Source organism: Perognathus longimembris, chromosome 28 (assembly GCF_023159225.1).
Source record: "Perognathus longimembris pacificus isolate PPM17 chromosome 28, ASM2315922v1, whole genome shotgun sequence".
Lineage (NCBI taxonomy): Eukaryota > Metazoa > Chordata > Mammalia > Rodentia > Heteromyidae > Perognathus > Perognathus longimembris.
The window spans coordinates 38,896,842-38,916,318 of record NC_063188.1 but is presented as its reverse complement, the minus strand read 5'-3'; the positions used below and the strand labels follow the sequence as shown (position 1 = coordinate 38,916,318).

General features: G+C 40.6%; 1 protein-coding gene across 1 annotated transcript in view; it reads right to left on the bottom strand.

Moving 5' to 3' along the window:
* Trmt2b (tRNA methyltransferase 2 homolog B) overlaps nucleotides 1-19,477 on the bottom strand; it is a 43,653-nt gene that overhangs the window by 12,260 nt on the left and 11,916 nt on the right. Inside the window, 2 exon segments of the mRNA XM_048336107.1 lie at nucleotides 5,769-5,915; nucleotides 19,360-19,430. Coding sequence (XP_048192064.1) covers nucleotides 5,769-5,915; nucleotides 19,360-19,430 — 218 coding nt within the window.

The following is a 19,477-nucleotide window of genomic DNA, read 5'->3' as shown; positions in this document are numbered from 1 at the left end:
ACAACCATGAATAGCTCTCTGACATCCATAAACTCCGCAATTGAAACCATAACACAAAGAGTGGACCATATGGAATCCAGAATCTCTCGCCTGGACGATGAAGCAGCTGACAACAACCAGAAAATGACCACACTCCAAGAAAAGGTGAAGCTTCAGGGAAGATTACTCCAGGAACTAATGGACAAAGACAAGAGATATAATCTGCGTATAATTGGAATAGAAGAAGGAGCCGAATATCAGAGCAGAGGGCTTAATCATGTTCTCAATAAAGTTATTGCAGAAAACTTCCCCAATCTCACAGGGGACCCCATCCAGGTAACCGAAGCCTATAGGACACCTGGCAGGCCAGACCCCAGGAAAACCACCCCAAGGCACATAATATTCAAGACTACAGACCTCAAGATTAAAGAGCAAATTCTGAATTCAGCCAAAGCGAAGAAGGAAACTTTTTTCAATGGGAAGAGGATTCGAATAACATCCGACTTATCCACACAAACTTACCAAGCTCGAAGTGAGTGGAAGAACACCATCCAAGTACTTCAGAATAACAATTTACAACCTCGGATCAAATATCCAGCGAAACTGGAGTTCACATTCGAAGGGAGAACCAGATCTTTCCACACCAAAGAGGAGCTAAAGGAGTATGTGAATAAAAAACCAGCCCTACAGCGAATATTAAGAGGGGAAGCCCACCCAACAGAGATCGTAAAAGACACACAGACAGATTCAGAAAGAAACTTCAATAGCCAAAGTCCAGCAGAAACACAAGCTCACTAAAGACAAGAAGAAAAAAAAAAAACAACAGGAAAAAACAGCCCAACAAGAAAATGGAAGGAGAAAAAACACCCTTATCCTTGATCTCTTTAAATATAAATGGCTTAAACTCCCCGATCAAGAGGAGCAGACTGGCAGAATGGATCCGCAAGCAAAAAGTTGACATCTGTTGTCTACAAGAGACCCACCTTACAGCAAGGGACAAAAACAGGCTTCGAATGAAAGGATGGAGCAAGATCTACCAAGCAAATGCACCCACCAAAACGGCAGGTGTAGCCATCCTGATCTCAGACAAGCTGGATTTCTCTTTAAAGTCCACTCAAAAAGACAAAGAAGGACACTACATATTGATACAAGGAAAAATCCAGAATCAAGACATCACGGTGATAAATGTATACTCACCGAACAAAAGAGGCCCGACATATGTCAAGCAAATTCTCACAGAATTACAGAGCAAGATAGATGCAAACACAATCATAGTGGGTGACTTTAATACTCCTCTCTCTCCAAGAGACAGATCCAACACCCAGAGGATTAGTAAGGGAGCTGAGGACCTAAATAACACCATTGCCCAAATGGATCTAACAGACCTATATAGAACCTTCCACCCTACAGAGACCCAATACACCTTCTTTTCAGCAGCCCATGGATCATATTCCAAAATAGACCACGTCATAGCCCACACAAAGAACCTCAGCAAATACAAAAGAATTGACATCATCCCATGTATTATATCTGATCACAGTGGATTAAAGGTAACCCTCAACAACAAAGGATACCACAGAGCCTATACACACTCTTGGAGGCTAAACCCCACGCTGCTATCCAACACTTGGGCCACAGATCAAATTAAAGATGAAATCAACGAATTCATAAGCCACAATGACAAAGAAAACACATCACAAAGAAACCTATGGGACACAGCTAAGGCAGTACTGAGGGGCAAGATCATTGCACTCAGTACCCACATTAAAAGAATGGAAGCAGAGCAGGTGAATACCCTCACGATGAAACTAAAACAACTGGAGAAACAAGAAATGACAGAATCTAAAACGACTAGGAGGGGAGAGATTACAAAGATTAAAGAAGAGATAAATCTGATTGAAAATAGAAAGACCATTCAACAAATAAATAAGACTAAAAGCTGGTTCTTTGAGAAAATAAACAAAATTGACAGACCCCTTGCAAGACTCACAAAAAAAAGAAGAGAAGAGACTCATATACGTAAAATCAGGGACTCCACAGGAAAAATTACAACAAATACACACGATATTCAAACAATCATAAGGAGCTATTTCCAAAACCTCTACTCAACAAAAAACAATAATTTTACAGAAATGGATCAATTCTTAGAGAAGTACAAACTACCCAAACTGAACCAAGAAGAAATAAATCAACTAAATAAACCAATAACTTACGGTGAGATACAGGAGGTAATCAAGAACCTCCCTACTAAGAAAAGCCCAGGCCCAGATGGATTCACCAATGAATTCTACAAAACCTTTAGTGAGGAGCTAATTCCAATACTCCTCAAACTCTTCCGCGAAATAGAAACGGAGGGAAAAATCCCGAACTCATTCTACGAAGCTAATATCATACTCATCCCCAAACCAGGCAAAGATCCAACAAAAAAAGAGAACTACAGACCAATATCACTAATGAACACAGATGCAAAGCTCCTCAATAAAATATTAGCTAACAGGATCCAGAAAGTGATCAAGAATATCATACATCATGACCAAGTAGGCTTCATCCCTCAGTCACAAGGATGGTTCAACATCCGTAAATCAATCAATGTAATTCACCACATAAACAGAACTAAAATCAAGAATCACATTGTTATCTCAGTCGATGCCCAAAAAGCCTTTGACAAAATACAACATCCATACCTATTAAAAGCTTTGGAGAGAACAGGAATAGATGGAACATTCCTCAAAACAATAAAAGCCATATACAACAGACCAACTGCTAATATCATATTAAATGGAGAGAAACTTAAATCATTCCCCCTAAACACAGGAACAAGACAAGGATGCCCACTCTCCCCACTTCTGTTCAACATAGTACTGGAATCCCTAGCCATAGCAATAAGGCAAGAGGAGGATATCAAAGGGATCCACATCGGCAAGGAAGAAATCAAGTTATCCCTATTCGCAGACGACATGATCTTATATCTCAAGGACCCAAAAAACTCAGTACCCAAACTCCTACATCTAATAAACCAATTTGGCAAAGTAGCAGGATACAAAATCAATCCACAAAAGTCAGCAGCTTTTCTGTACACCAGCAATAGACAAACAGAAAAGGAAATTATGGAAACGATTCCATTTACAGTAGCCAAAAAAAGAATAAAGTACCTAGGGATCAACTTAACCAAGGACGTGACGGACCTATTCAATGAAAACTACAAAAATCTAATAAGGGAAATCAAAGAAGACACAAGGAGATGGAAAGACCTCCCATGCTCATGGGTAGGCAGAATCAATATAGTGAAAATGGCCATACTGCCCAAATTGTTATACAAATTCAATGCAATACCTATCAAAATCCCAGCCACATTCTTCACTGAAATAGAGAAACCAATCCATAAGTTCATATGGAACAGCAAAAAACCTAGAATAGCCAAAGCAATTCTAGGCAAAAAACATAGTGCAGGAGGTATCACCATACCAGACTTCAAGCTCTACTACAAGGCCATCATAACAAAAACAGCATGGTATTGGTATAAAAACAGATCGGAAGACCAGTGGATTAGAATTGAAGACCCAGAAATAAAACCGCACTCTTACAGCCAACTGATATTCGACAAAGGAGCTAAAGACATACAATGGAATAAACATAGCCTCTTCAACTACTGGTGCTGGGAGAACTGGGCAGCCATATGCAGAAAACTCAAAGTAGACCCAAGCCTATCACCATGCACCAAGATCAACTCAAAATGGATCAAGGACCTCAACATCAGACCTGAATCCTTGAAACTACTGAAGGACAGAGTAGGAAAGACACTAGAACTTATAGGCACAGGAAGGAACTTCCTGAATAGAGTCCCAGGCGCACAACAAATAGGGGAAAGACTCAACAAATGGGACTACTACAAATTAAAAAGTTTCTGCACAGCTAAGGTCATAGCCACCAAAATAGAAAGACAGCCAACGATATGGGAAAGGATATTTACCAGCACAGCAACAGACAAAGGCCTGATATCTGTCATCTACAGAGAACTCAAAAAACTAAGCCCCTCCAAGCCCAATAAACCTATTAGGAAATGGGCAAAAGAGCTAAAGAGAGACTTCACAAGAGAAGATATAAAAATGGCAAAGAAACACATGAGGAAATGCTCAACATCCCTGCTAGTAAAGGAAATGCAAATAAAAACAACCCTGAGATACCACCTCACCCCAGTTAGAATGGCCTATACTCTGAACTCAGGAAACAACAAATGCTGGAGGGGCTGTGGGGAAAGAGGAACCCTTCTCCATTGTTGGTGGGAGTGCAAATTAGTACAGCCACTTTGGAGAACAGTATGGAGGTTTCTCAAAAAGCTCAATATAGACCTACCCTATGACCCAGCCATACCACTCCTAGGCATCTATCCTAAACAGCAAAACCCAAGATATCAAAAGGACATTTGTACTTCCATGTTTATCGCAGCACAATTCACAATAGCCAAAATTTGGAAACAACCCAGATGCCCCTCCACAGATGAATGGATCCAAAAAATATGGTACTTATACACAATGGAATACTACATAGCGATTAGGAATGGTGAAATATTGTTATTTGCAGGGAAATGGTCAGAACTCGAACAAATAATGTTGAGTGAGACAAGCCTAGAACACAGAAAACAAAGGGGCATGATCTCCCTGATATATGACTGTTAACAAAGGGAGATGGAGAGACAGTAGAGACCAAGTCTGTGAACACTGTATATGTGCTTGATACATTGTATACTGCATATGGGTCTACCTGACCTAGACAAGGGATGGGAAAACAGGTTGTAAGATATCACAAGAAATGTACACAATGCCCTACTATGTAACTGCACCCTCTTTGCACAGCACCTTGTAAAAAAAAAAAAATTTATGTTCAATTGATAATAAAAAAAAAATAAAAATTAAAAAAAAAAAAAAAAAAAAAAAAAAAAACAAATGTACAGCATATTTTGAAAAGCTGCTATACTCACCACTATGCAATCAAACAACAGTAAAATATCTGGACATGCTAATCTCTATGGAATTGACATGTGGATTTAGTCAATTATCTATTACTATAGGAAAGTTCTTGTGAAAATACCTGGGATTCGGGCACCAGTGTCATAAACCTGTAATCCTAGCTAGTCATAAGGTTGTTAGCTGAGTATCAAGGTTCAAAGCCGCCCCCGCCCCCTTCCAGGCAGAAAAGCCTACAAGATTCTATCACTAATTAACCAGCCAAATTTTAGAACTGAAGGCATGGGTAGTGGTGGTAGAGTTCCAGCATGCAGCCAGAAAGCTGAGCAGAACTACAATATCCTGAGTTCAAGCCCAGGCCTGGGACAACAATAAAATTAGAATACTTGGGAATCCTTATATGATAATTAGCTTGGTAATGTAATTTAATTATGCCAGAAATATGGCTAAATAGTATTCTTACCATCTTCTCCTCCCTATTCTTTTTTCCAGACCTGGGGCCCGAACTCAGGGCCTAAGCACTGTCCCTGGCTTCTTTGTGCTCAAGGCTAGCAGTCTACCACTTGAGTCACAGCACCACTTCCAGCTTTTTCTATATATGTGGGTGGTACTGAGGAACCAAACCCAGGGCTTCATGTATACAAGGCAAGCACTCTAACACTATGCCAGATTCCCAGCCCCCTTCTCTCTCTTAAATGTTCTCCCCAACTTAAACAAATATTCTGAGGATGTATAGTTCCTACCTTCCACCCAGAAGCTTCTAAAAACCAACTGCAGCAGAGCAACAGGGTTGCTACAGAAGCTGCATCACACTATGAAACTCACCTGACTTAATTCCTGGGGATGGAAAGTTATGATAGCCATGGTGTGTCCCTGGCTATTGGTTCGGATTGTCATCTCACGCCAGTGTCCACCTTCATGAAAGACAAGGCAGGGATCCATCGGAGACTGTCGAAGGAATATTTCATAGTACTAAAAAGAAAACAATAACATTACACAGGCAAAACTAACAAGTTCCCCAGCTCATTTTTCATACTGGATAATTATTTCAGGCTGTATTTCAAAATTTATATACTGAAGCCTTTATCCCCAGTACCTGAGGATGTGACTATATTTGGAGAGAAGGCCTTTAAAGATGCATGGTAGCATAAACCTAATTCCAGCTCTGGAGAGATGGCAGCAGGAGGAGCACTAGCTCAAGGCCAGCCAAGGTAAAGATAGCAAGACTCTGTCTCCCAGAAAAAAGGCAAAAAGGGCTGGAGTGTAGTTCAAAACTGGACACAGAGAGTTTTTACCAGGGATAAATACTCACAAAGACAAGACCCTGTGGGGAACACAGCAAAAAGATGGACATTTGCTCCAGAAAGCAGGCCTGCCAACATTCTGGCCTTTGACATGTAGCCCCAGAAACCAAACATGCCAACATTCTGGTCTTTGACATCTAGCCTTTAGATAGTGAGGAAATAAAGTCCTGTTATTCAATGAACCACCCAGTCTATAGTATTTGCTATAGCATCCTGAGAAGAATAAAACACTGATACACAAAATATGATCCCTGCCCTGTGACCTTACAAAAGATACTATCCACTGTATTCTGACCTAGAAGCTCCATGAAGGCCTAGCTAGCATTTTATATTCAGTCTGCAATAAAATAACGTCCAGTGTGAAACATAGTATGAATAAATATATGAAAAAGAAGAACCTCAGTTTACTCTATACACGATGAGGAATACAATAAGCTTTCATTTCTGTGAAATCTTCCTGGCAGCAATTCCTAATGTCTAACTAACCTGCTATGAGTCATTCTTACTTATAACTTCCTGATGTAAGCCTATCATTTTTCTATCATATAAACAGGTGCCAACTGCACTATACCTTAGTTAGATCCTCCATTTCCTCTAGGGAAATAAACAATCCTGCAAATGCAATACCAATTTAGTTGTTGTGATCTCAACGATCTTTAAACCCGGGAGGAGTAGGGTAAGGGAGAGTCATAGAGGGGGTGGAGGAGATTGACTGGAATAGATTATACACACACAAAGAAATGTCAACATGAAATTCCCCCATTGTATAGCCAATGTATTCTAATAAAAAATCAAAATAAATCCTTAAAACCAAAATTTTTAAACAAAAGCCATTGCTACTCAACAGTGTGCAATTTGATTTACTAGGTCCTTTTCTTTTTCTTTTTTGCCAGTGCTGGGGTTTTAAATAAAGGCCTGATCACTGTCCCGGAGCTTCTTTTTCTCAAGGCTAGCACTCTACCACTTGAGCCACAGTGCCACTTCGAGTTTTATCTGTTCATATGGTCCTGAGAAATCGAACCCACAGCTTCATGCATGCTAGGGGAGCACTCTACCATTAAGCCACATTGCAAGCCCCTCTTTTTGTTTTCATAATGTGTGCCATCTAAGTATTTAGGTTTTTTATTACTGTTTGAGGGGAACAGAAAGGATGACATCATCCAAAAAAAGAAATGTATTTATTACCTGATTATGAAATGGTAACCCCTCTATATAATACTTTAATAATAATAAACTATATTAAAAATAAAAAATAATTAGTTAAGGCTGAACATGACCATTTTTGCTATAATTTGATATAAATACAATAGAAGATAGGCTTAAATGTACTCAACATTTTTTTTTCAAATTTTGAGGTTAGTGATTTAAAAGAAGCTTGGTTCAACTGTTATTTATTGGATGGTTTTAGAAAGGAGTGCTTTTTTACAAACATGATTCAAATGTCACAGAGGTTCTGAAAGAATAGTAACTGAAAAATTAAGCCTGACTTGGAAGAAAATTTGTAAGTAAATATGAAATACAGCATCCTGCTGGAAATCATTGGCTCACATCTGTAATTCTAGCACCTAAGAAGCTAAGATCTGAGTATCCTGATTTGAACCCAGCCTGGACAGAAAAATCTGAGACTCCAACTCCATTAACCAGAAAAAGCCAGATTAGAGGCATGGTTCAAGTGGTAGAGCACCAGCCATGAGAGAGCAAGCCCAGCAAGATGCTGAGTTCAAACTCTGGTCCTGGTACAAAAATTAAAGAAATAACTGCTTGCACTATATGACCAAAGGCCTCAGTTTCTTTGCTCTAAAATGGAGACAGAGTCCTAACCTTATATGGGAATGCCTAAGGGGCATTCTGCTTCAAAAAAAAAACAAAATATTCCTACTAAAACTTGTACGAAAATAAAAGAAGAAAAAGCACAAGTTTAAGCTCACTGTGCTATTAATCTTCCCTTCACATTTTCATCCACAATCATTTTCCTGCCTTACTATGAGATCATTCCCATGAATATATGTACATGCCTTTACTCTTTCACTTTAAGACAAAAAAGAACTTTCTCAAACACATAGCCCCCTCCTAGTCATTACCATTTCTCTATTCCTCTTTGTGGCAAATATCACAAGAAATGTGGATGCTCCACTTCTTCCATTCTTTTCCTTTTATACATTCACTTGAACCAATTTCCTACTACTCCACCAAAAGAGCTGGCATTAAGGTCTCCAAATTCCTTCTTGTCATGATCCATGGCCAATTCTTAGTGTTCACCTTACTACACTGGACACAACTGATGACTCCCTTCTCTTCCACTCACATTCCTCAGTAGGCTCTCAGGACTTTACACTCTCCTGTTTCCCGTGGCCTCATTAGCTGTTTCTTTTCAGTAAGGGGAACTATTTTCTAGACTTCTTAACACTGGAGTGTCCAGGGATTGGTCCCTGTTCTTCTTTTGTCTACTCTCAACCCCTTGGTGATCTCAGTATTTTGATTTTAAATAAATAACATCTATGCACTAACAATGCCTACTGTCTGGATTTCTCTCTTGAACATCCCTCCTCCCCATATTACCACAGTCATATGACACATAATGATGTCTGGGCCAACCACGATGGTTCTATAAGTCACAAAGAAGCTGAAAATTTCCTATTGTTTAGTGATGCCATAGCCATCATCATTGTACTGTAATACTGTAATGTATTACTCTCATGTTTGTGGTGATGCTGGTATAAGCAAATCAACTATGTTGCCAGTCAAATAGAAGTACAGCTCATATGCTGGGAGCCAATGGCTCATGCCTGTAATCCTAGCTACTCAGGAGGCTCAGATCCCGAGGATCAAGTTTTGACACTGTCTTGGCAGAAAAGTCTGAGAGACTCCATCTCCAATTAACCAAACATGCCTGACTGAAAACATGACTCAAACCAAGCACAAGGCTCTGAGCTCAAACCCTAGTACCAGCAAAGAAAAAAAAGTATAGCAATACAATTATGAATAATATACTTGATAATGACAATAAACAACCATTACCGGCATATATATATATATACAAGCTATACTTTTTATTATTTTAGTGTGTACTTCTTTTGTTTATTAAGAAAAGAAAGAAAGCCTGACTCAGTACTTCATACCTACAATCCTAGCTACTTAGGAAACAGAAATTGGGAGGATTGTTGCTTGGGGCCAGCCCCAATAAAAAAATGCCTTGGCATGTTGGAGTATACCTGTCAGTCAGCTATGTAGAAGGCATACAGTAAGAAGACTGAAGTTCAGGCTGACCCAAGCAAGAAAAGTAAGACTCCTATATGAAAAATAACTAAAGCAAAAGTGATTGAAGGTGTGGCAGAATTTGTAGAGTATCTGCTTGGCAAGTAGGTCAAGTTGAAAATCTTGTATTGCCATTTTTTGCCAGTCCTGGGCCTTGAACTCAAGGACTGAGCACTGTCCCTGGCTTCTTTTTGCTCAAGGCTAGCACTCTACCACATGAGCCACAGCGCCACTTCTGGCTCTTTCTATATATATGGTGATGGGGAACTGAACCCAGGGCTTCATATATATGAGGCAAACAGTCTACCACTAGGCCATATTCCCAACTCTGTATTGACATTTTTTTTAAAAAGAGCAAGTTTTGTCAGGTACCAGTGGCTCATGTCTGTAACCTAGTTACCCAGGAGGCTGAGATCTAAGGATTGCAGTTTGAAAACAGCAGTGAGAAACTCAAGCAAGAGTGTGAAGCATTGACCACACCAGTACAAATACATGTGTAAGTTTACTGTCAACGCATTGACTCACACAGGCAACAGCCTCATCTCCTGATTTCAGCATTATCCCTTCTTGATTTAACCTTGTTGTTTGTCCTCGTGTATGAACAGACCACACCATATATCTATACCACAAAGTGTAGGTGTTTAGTAGACTATGCCATGTAAGTTTGAGTAAGTACGCTCTGATGTTTTATCAACAATGAAATCACCTAGCAAGACATTCTCCAAAGACAGCCCTGTCATCAAGTGACCCATGACTATATAATCAGCTAACTACTTCAAATATTTACTCAGATGCCTAACGTGTATCTCAAATGCAATATATCCAAAGCTGAAGTTTGAATAACCCTTGCCTAAATCTTCTGTGCCAGCCTTTCCAATCTCATTTAGGAGTAACTCTATCAATCCACTTGTTCCACTCAAGCACTTGTAACCTTCCTGTTTCCTTTGGGTTCTCTCATGTCTCTAAACAATCCATTGACACACCCTGTTGTTCTACTTTCAAGATATCCCACACCACTACCCCTGGCCTCTATCATCTCTCACCTGGATTACTGCAACTGCCTCCTAAACGTTCTCCCAACTTCAACCTTCCTCCTTCAATATTCATTTTCAACATTGCAACCTGAGAAAGTTGGGTGTTGGTGGCTCATGCCTGTAATCCTAGATACTCAGGAGGCTGAGACCTGAGGACTGCAGTTTGAAGTCAGCCCAAGCAGGTAAGTCCAAAGACTCTTATCTCCAAACTTAACTTCCTAAAACCCAGAAATGGGAGCTGTGGCTCAAAATGGTAGAGCACTAGCCTTGAGCACAAAATCTAAAGGACAGTTCCCAGGTCCTGAGTTCATGTCCCACAATTGACAAACCAAAATTGCAACCTGAATAACCTGGCTTAAAAACCTAATCATATAACAACCCAAACCAAAATTTCTAATGGTTCTCCATTTCATTCAAAATAAAAGTTCAAGTCCCAACAATGACCTCTGAGTCACTCAGATCTGGCTATAATTAACACTAATCTCCTTTACTACCACTCTTCTCAATATTCCCTCAAGCCTCCTTTCATTCCCCCAGAAAGTTCCATCTTAGTGTCTTTACCAGGGCAGTTCTATTTCCTACAATCTCATTACCCTTCTATATGGTTAACATACTCACTTCATTTAATTCTTTTTTTTTTTTTTTGCCAGTCCTAGGGCTTGAACTCAGGGCCTGGGTATTGTCCTTGAGCCTCTTTGCGCTCACTCTACCATTTGAGCCACAGCCACTTCCAGCTTTCTTAGTTTAATGGAGATAAAGAGTCTCACAGAGGGCTGGGAATATGGCCTACTGGCAAGAGTGCTTGCCTCACATACATGAAGCCCTGGGTTCGATTCTCCAGCACCACATATATAGAAAATGGCCAGAAGTGGCGCTGTGGTTCAAGTGGTAGAGTGCTAGCCTTGAGCAAAAAGAAGCCAGGGACAGTGCGCAAGCCCTGATTCCAAGCCCCAGGACTGGCCAAAAAAAAACCAAAAAAACAAAAAAAGAGTCTCACAGAAATTCCTGCCTGCGGGCTGGGGATATAGCCTAGTGGCAAGAGTGCCTGCCTCGGATACACGAGGCCCTAGGTTCGATTCCCCAGCACCACATATACAGAAAACGGCCAGAAGCGGCGCTGTGGCTCAAGTGGCAGAGTGCTAGCCTTGAGCGGGAAGAAGCCAGGGACAGTGCTCAGGCCCTGAGTCCAAGGCCCAGGACTGACCAAAAAAAAAAAAAAGAAAAAGAAATTCCTGCCTGGGCTGGCTGTGAGCTGTGATCCTCAGATCTCAGCCTCCAGAGTAGCTAGAATTACAGGGGTGAGCCACCTATACCCAGCTTCCTTTAATTCTTTATACTGGGATTTCTCAACCTTGGTACTGCCTACATTTGGGAGGCTGCAATTCTTTTCCCTATACTGCCTCACTCTTAAATATTGAACAGCAACTTGATTAAAGCCTTCACAATGGAAAGACTATGCCCAAAACAATAAACAAAAAAAAAAATTCTAAGGTCCCAGGGCTGGTGGCCGACACTGTAATCCTAGCTTCTCAGAAGGCTAAAATCTGAGAACCACAGTTCAAAAGCAGTCCAGGCAGAAAAATCTGTAAGACTCTTATCTCCAATAAACTACTCAGAAAAAGCCAGAAGTAGTGCTGTGGCTCAAGTGGTAGAGTGCTAGCCTTGAGCACAGAGGCTCAAGGACAGTGCCCAGGCCCTGAGTCCAAGCCACAGGACCAGGAAAAAAATCCTAAAAAAAACAAAAAAAAAACAAAACAGAAAAGTCCAATTACAAGGAAAAAGGGCAGATAGTTAAAAAACATAGACATTGATATATTATATTGGATGATATATAAAAAGGACAAAAAAGGAAAGGGTTTTACAATTTAAAGACAGAGTAGTAAAAAAAAATCAATAAAGGTGTTGGTGTTTGTCACAGGGAACTAAGCATGATGATTATGCATTTTTCTTGCCAGCCCTGGGGCTTGAACTCAGTGCCTGGAGCTTCTTATGCACAGGCTAACACTCTACCACTTGAGCCACAATGCCACTTCCAGCCTTTTCTGTTTATGTGATACTGAGGAATTGAAGCCATGGCTTCATATATGCTAGGCAAGCACTCTACCACTATGCCACATTCTCAGCCCCTAGTTATGCATTCTTATAATACCAGCTACTTGGGAGGCAGAGCTAGGAAGATACAACTGGAGGCTAGCCTGGGTAAAAAGTGTAAGATCCTATGTGAAAAACTAAAACCAAAAACACTAGGTGGTGGTGGCTTAAGGGATAGGCAAGTGTAGGGCCCTGAATTCAATACCCTGTAGAGCAGATACACCCACACAAATATAAAAAGGAAAACAAAAAAAGCAATGATATCGAAAATAGGAGGGAGAGATGAGTAGATTATAAAAGCATTCCATGAAATCAAAGATCTAAATAGTAAGAGGCACAGAGAAAACACAGAAAATGGGATAGAGGGGTGAGTTACGAAAAAATGTCAGAAAAATTTCCCATATGTGAAAGTATTAGTTTCCAGGTGGACAAGCCCTACTAAGTGCCCACTACAATGACTTAAAAGGCCCATGGCATAAAGAAGTTTCAGGGATAAAGACTGATTCCCAAAAAAACTTCTGGAGAAACAATAAGGAAGCCATGCTACAATCAGATCTTAAAGGTACATACAGACTCTTATGTCCAGCAGCCAAATCACAATGAAATAAATAGTGTCTTCAAACTTATAAAAGTAAATGGTGTCAATCAAAGGACTTTACATCTAGAAAACTCCCAGTCCTTTCTCAGGAAGAAAAACAAGTGGCTTATAGACATTTGGAGACTAAAAATTTACCTCCAAGGCACTCTTCCTCAGGAAGCTAATGGGTTGTACTCTAGCCAAATAAAGGTGTAAATCAAAAAGGAACACAGGGGACCTAAGAAAAAGGAAAGTAAGACTATGAAGCAGCAACATTGTCAGGATCAAAGCTTCACAGGTGGCCTAGTAGGCTGGCATGACCAACTCCAGAAACTTTGATGGAGCCTTTAAAGCATTGCATCATGGTGCAGGTCAGCCCATATTATTATAAGGAGGAGCTGGGGGCATGGTTCGGCACTATTGCACCTGCCTAGCAAGCGCAATAGAAAAGAGAAGTACAAAGAGGTCCCAGGAAAAAGACTAGGATGCAGTAGCATCATCAGAAGAAAGCCATCAGGGGTAAGAAAAAGGATGAAAAAGTGCAGCAGTGGAGCTCCCTGGACATTGTGATGAAAGTGAACTATACAACTCATGAATGGAGGGCTGGGAATATGGACTAGTGGTAAAGTGCTCGCCTCATATACAATGAAGCCCTGGGTTCGATTCCTCAGCACCATATATATAGAAAAAAGCCGGAAGTGTGCAGTGGCTCAAGTGGTAGAGTGCTAGCCTTGAGCAAAAAGAAGCCAGGGACAGTGCACAGGCCCTGAGTTCAAGCCCCAGGACTGGTAGAAAACAAAACAAAACAATTCATGAGTGGAAATGGCAGGGACTGGGAGAGAGTGAGGGAAGGGAAGACACTGTATAGAAGGAAATGTACTCATTATCAGATGCAAGTAATTCTAATATCTCTGCATATTACATTTATAACAATATAGTAATTTTTTAAGAAAAAAAATCATCATGGAACAGCTTCAGATATCAAAGGCAATATTTCAGAAGGAAAAGAAGAACAACAAGCTAGCAAGCAGAAAACAAGAGAAAATTCAAACTACAGTCAAAAGTTTCTTTTGGATTTGGCCAAATAAAGGCCACTAATGATGGGCTGGTGGCTCATTCCTAAAATCCTAGCTACTCAGGAGGCTGGGATCTGAGGGTGGAGGTATAAAGCCCACTTGGTCAGGAAGAGTCCATGAGACTTTTATATCCAATTAACCAACAAAAAAGCCAAGAGTAGAGGTGTGGCTTAAGTACCAGCTCTGTGAGGGAAAAGCCAAATGAAGAATGTGAGACCCTGAGTTCAAGTCCCAGAAGTAACATACAAAAAACATAAGGCAACTGTCAATTTGTATAAGATATAGTTCTATGAAGTGTTAGAAGGAAAAGCACTACCCCCGCCCCCTTTTACTGAGAACTGAGTAAGGACTAAGATTTCAGTATTATCTGTAGATAGTTGACAAGAGTTCTAATAGCTCTACTTTCTCAATGAAGAAGTAGGACTGGCCGTTTACCAAAAGCAAAGGTAGAGGTGATGGGGTAGGAAGTTTAAGGAGAGGTTAAGAGTTTAGAAAAGTCCCAGATGAGGTTCCTGGAAGGAATGTTTTTTTCAGTATGATCCTCTATCAGGGGAATTATGGATGTGTGCTATCTGAAGGAAGACTCCAAGGCCAGAAAATACAATCAATTAGGATGGTAGGAGCTGAGAAGAATTAACAAAGATTTATTTTTCATTTTTCTTTTTTCTTTTCTTTTTTTTTTTTTTATTTTGCCAGTCCTGGGCCTTGGACTCGGAGCCTGAGCACTGTCCCTGGCTTCCGTTTGTTCAAGGCTAGCACTCTGCCACTTGAGCCACAAAGCCACTTCTGGCCATTTTCTATATATGTGGTGCTGGGGAATCAAACCCAGGGCTTCATGTATACGAGGCAAGCACTCTTGCCACTAGGCCATATTCCCAGCCCCAAAGATTTATTTTTAAAGAATTAAAAAGGATCCTTAAACTCTTCAATGAAATAGAGAGTAAAAGCTTGTTACCAAACACATTCTATGATGTTAGTATAACCCTTATCCCAAAACCAGACAGGGACTCATCAGGGAAAGAGAACTTCAGACCCATTTCATTTATGAACATTGATGCAAAACTTCTCAAGAAAATTCTGGCCAATCGAATTCAGCAAGTCATCAAAAAAAATCATACATTATGATCAAATGGATTGATTCCAGGGATGCAAGGCTGGTTCAATATATGCAAGTCAATCAACGTAATCTACCACATCAACAGGAGCAAGGTCAAGAACCACATGGTTATCTCCAGCACCCATTTATGATAAAAGCTTTGGAGAAACTAGGATTCCAGGGAACATTCCTGAATACAATAAAGGCTGTCTATGACAAACCCACAGTGAGCACTACACTTAATGGTGAAAAGCTAAACCATTTCCTTTAAAATCAGGAGCAAGACAAGGATGTCTGCTCTCTCCTCTCCTCTTCAACATAGTACTACAATTCCTAGCCAGAGCAATCAGGCAAGAGGTAGACATAAAGCAGTTCCAAACAGGAAAAGGTGAAGTTATTAAACTGTCTCTCTTTGCAGACGACATGATTCTGTATCTAAAGAACCCCATAGACTCTACTCCCAAGTTACTTGAGCTGATCCAAAACTTTGGCAAAGTAGCAGGATATAAAATAAATCCTCAAAAATCAATGGCTTTTCTATATACCAACAACCCTAAGAGCGAGGCTGAAATCAGGAAAGCAACTCCTTTTGCAATAGCTTCAAAAAGCATAAAATACTTAGGAATAACCTTAACCAAAGAAGTGAAAGACCTCTATAATGATGACTTTAAAAATCTGAAAAAGGAAATTAAGGCAGAACTAAGGACATGGAAAAAACGTCCCATGCTCCTGGATTAGGAGGATTAACATTGTCAAAACGGCAATTGTTGGGGATTATTATGGCCTGGGAAAGGCTGCCCTTCCACCAGCCTTGGGACAATAGAAGTCCCTCCCACCTTCTGGCCTCCACCCCTTGGGAGGTGAACACGTGCGTGCCACCATGATGGGGTTGTCCCGCCCACAAAGGGAAGTTTCGTGATGTCACTTGATGAACGTGACCCCTAGCCTATGACTGGCCCTTTGGCCAGCCCCCTTTCTTTCCCGCCATTACTTCTATATAAGTGCCCTTCCATATTAAAGTCTTTGAGACGCTTCCCACCACCGCAGCGTGTCCCTGATGCCTTCCTTTTCGCCTCCGCCCTTGGTAACATGTGGGGGGACTGGGGGGAGGGGAAGCATCAGCAACCCTTCCTCAACTTAGCACAGGTCCATGTGAGCACGCCTTTGGCCTTCCGCTGGCGGAGGGCCAGGCTGAGTGCTCTTTCATAGAGTTTGTGGTTACCATTCACCCCGTGGGGGGAGAAAGGGATCGTCCAGATCCCACAGCAATATTGCCAAAGGCTATCTACAAATTCAATGCAATACCCATCCATATCCCAAGACCATTCTTTAATGAAATAGAGGAAGCAATCCAGAAATTCATTTGGAACAATAAAAGACCCCGAACAGCAAAAACAATCCTAAGTAGAAAGAACAGTGCTGGAGGAATTTCAATACCAAACTTTAAGCTGTATAACAAAGCTACAGTAATAAAAACAGCTTGGTATTGGCACTGGAACAGGCCTGAGGACCAATGGAACAGAACTGAAGACCCAGAAATGAACCCACCAAGCAATGGGTACTTAATCTTTGATAAAGGAGCTAAAAAAAAATAGGATGGAAGAAAGACAGCCTCTTCAACAAATGGTGCTGGCAAAACTGGTTCAACACCTGTAACAAACTAAAACTAGATCCCTATATATCACCCTGCACCAAAATCAATTCCAAATGGATCAAAGATCTCAAAGTAAAATCAGATACCCTGAAAACAGTACAAGAAGGAATAGGAAAAACACTTGGGCTCCTCGGCACAGGACGAAACTTCCTTAATAAAGGCCTAGAAACGCAACAAATCTAAGGTTGGACAAATGGTACTGCATGAAACTGCAGAGCTTCTGCAGGGCAAAGGACATAGCTTGCAAAATAAACCAAGAGCCCACAGATTGGGAGAGGATCTTTATCTGCCATACAATACACAAAGGCCTCATATCTAAAATATATGCAGAACTCAAAAAAATAAATTCCTCCAAAACAAATCCTCAAAGAACCAATGGCCCCCTCAACAAATGGGCCAAGGATCTAAAAAGAATTCTCTGAAGAGGAAATGAGAATGGCTAAGAGATGCATGAAGAAGTGCTCTACATCACTGGCCATAAAAGAAATGCAAATCAAAACAACATTGAGATTCTACCTCACCCCAGTAAGAATCTCCTTTATCAGGAAAACTAAGAATAACAAATGATGGAGGGGATGTGGCCAAAAGGAACCCTACTACATTGTTGGTGGGAATGTAAACTTGTTCACCAGTCTGGAAAGCAGTATGGAGATTCCTCAGAAGGCTAAACATAGAGCTCCCCTATGACCTTATGGGCATCTACCCAAAAGACTACAAGCAAGACCACACTAAATCCACCAGCACAACTATGTTCATCGCAGCACAATTTGTCATAGCTAAAATATGGAACCAACCCAGATGCCCCTCTGTAGGTGAGTGGCTCAAGAAAATGTGGTACATATACACAATGGAATTCTATGCCTCTATCAGAAAGAATGATACTGCCCCATTCGTAAGGAAATAGAAGGACTTGGAAAAAAAATCATACTGTCAAGTGAGCCAGACCCCCCCAAAAAAACATGAACTCTATAGTATCCCTCAAATGGAATAATTAGTAAATTTCTAGGATAGACATAGCAGAAGATCACAATAGCTATGCCCGTATGAACACACAAGAAAATGCTAAGCAAAATAAACTCCATGTTATGGAAATAAGTGGTATACCATTGTTGTAGTTAATTTAAACATGCCTTGTGAAACCTTACCTTTTGTTTTTCTCTCATATTCCCTTCCTGTGGTTTTACTCCAGCTATTACTGTAACTGATCTCAATACTCCAGATACTGTATATACATGTATAGGATCTAGGGAAGGGAAAGGGAATATCAAAATCGAGAGACAAAGTACAAAAAGACTAACCATTGCAATAGCAATACTCACAAAACCAATTGGTGTAAACCAACTGGGGAGGGGAGAGATGGGGGAAAATGAGGGAGGAGGTAACAAGAGATATACTCACTGCCTTACATATGAAACTGTAACCCCTCTGTACATCACTTTGACAATAAAGAAGAAAAAAAAGAATTAACAGGGATTGCCAGGTGCCAGTGGCTCACACCTACAATCCTAGCACTTCAAGAGGCTGAGATCTGAGGATCATGGTTCAAAGCCAAGCTGGGCAGGAAAAGCTAGGAGTATAGCTGGGCTCAAGTGGTAGAGTGCTACTATTGAACAACAACAAAAACTGAGGCACACTCACAAAAAAAGAATTAACAGGGATCAAGAGAGCCAGTTGGGAGTTTTGTCCAATTCTCACTATCAAGGATCTGACTTTCTGTTGTTGTTAAGTTCTATAAGAACAGGTACCACATCTACTGTCTGGGTGAGTCACCATGCAGGCCCCACCAACTGACACAGTAGCATTCAATTAAATGTACCTGTGAATCAGCAGGACATAAAAATGTCTCAGAGGTCAACATGATGATGTATATATCTTACCAGCACACCTACATCTCTCAAGGGATTTTTTTCAATTTTGTTCTGCTCCATACATGGCATTCTAAATACCTCAAACACCTGACAGTTATTATAGTTTCTCAGCAGTGCTTCTTTCCTAATATTTTCCTGTTATTAAAGTCCTTGGACATCTGACATTTCTAATAATGGATATAGTTCTGCCCCCTTCTCTTCCTCCTCTCTGACATGACACGCTGGCAGTATCTGTCCAGATTAGGGGGTACATTTTTAGGTGAGAGGTATAGCTCAAGTGGTAGAGTACTTGCTTAGCAAGTGCAAGGATCTGGCTTCAATCCAAAGGACCACACATACACAAAGACAAATAGGTATGCTTTCAGTACCCGAAGCAGGTCTGATATTAAAATGTCAGGGAAAATGTTGTTCTAAACTGCAATGCCTCAGGCTATCTTCAACCAGCTCTCATTCCTTCTTACCTGAGCCACTTGATCATGTTTCTCAGGGATGTTTTTCAGATGGTTAGACTGTACACACACAATGTTCCCATCTATAGAAAGAAAGCAATTTAATTTACATAGTTTTCACTCTAAAAGA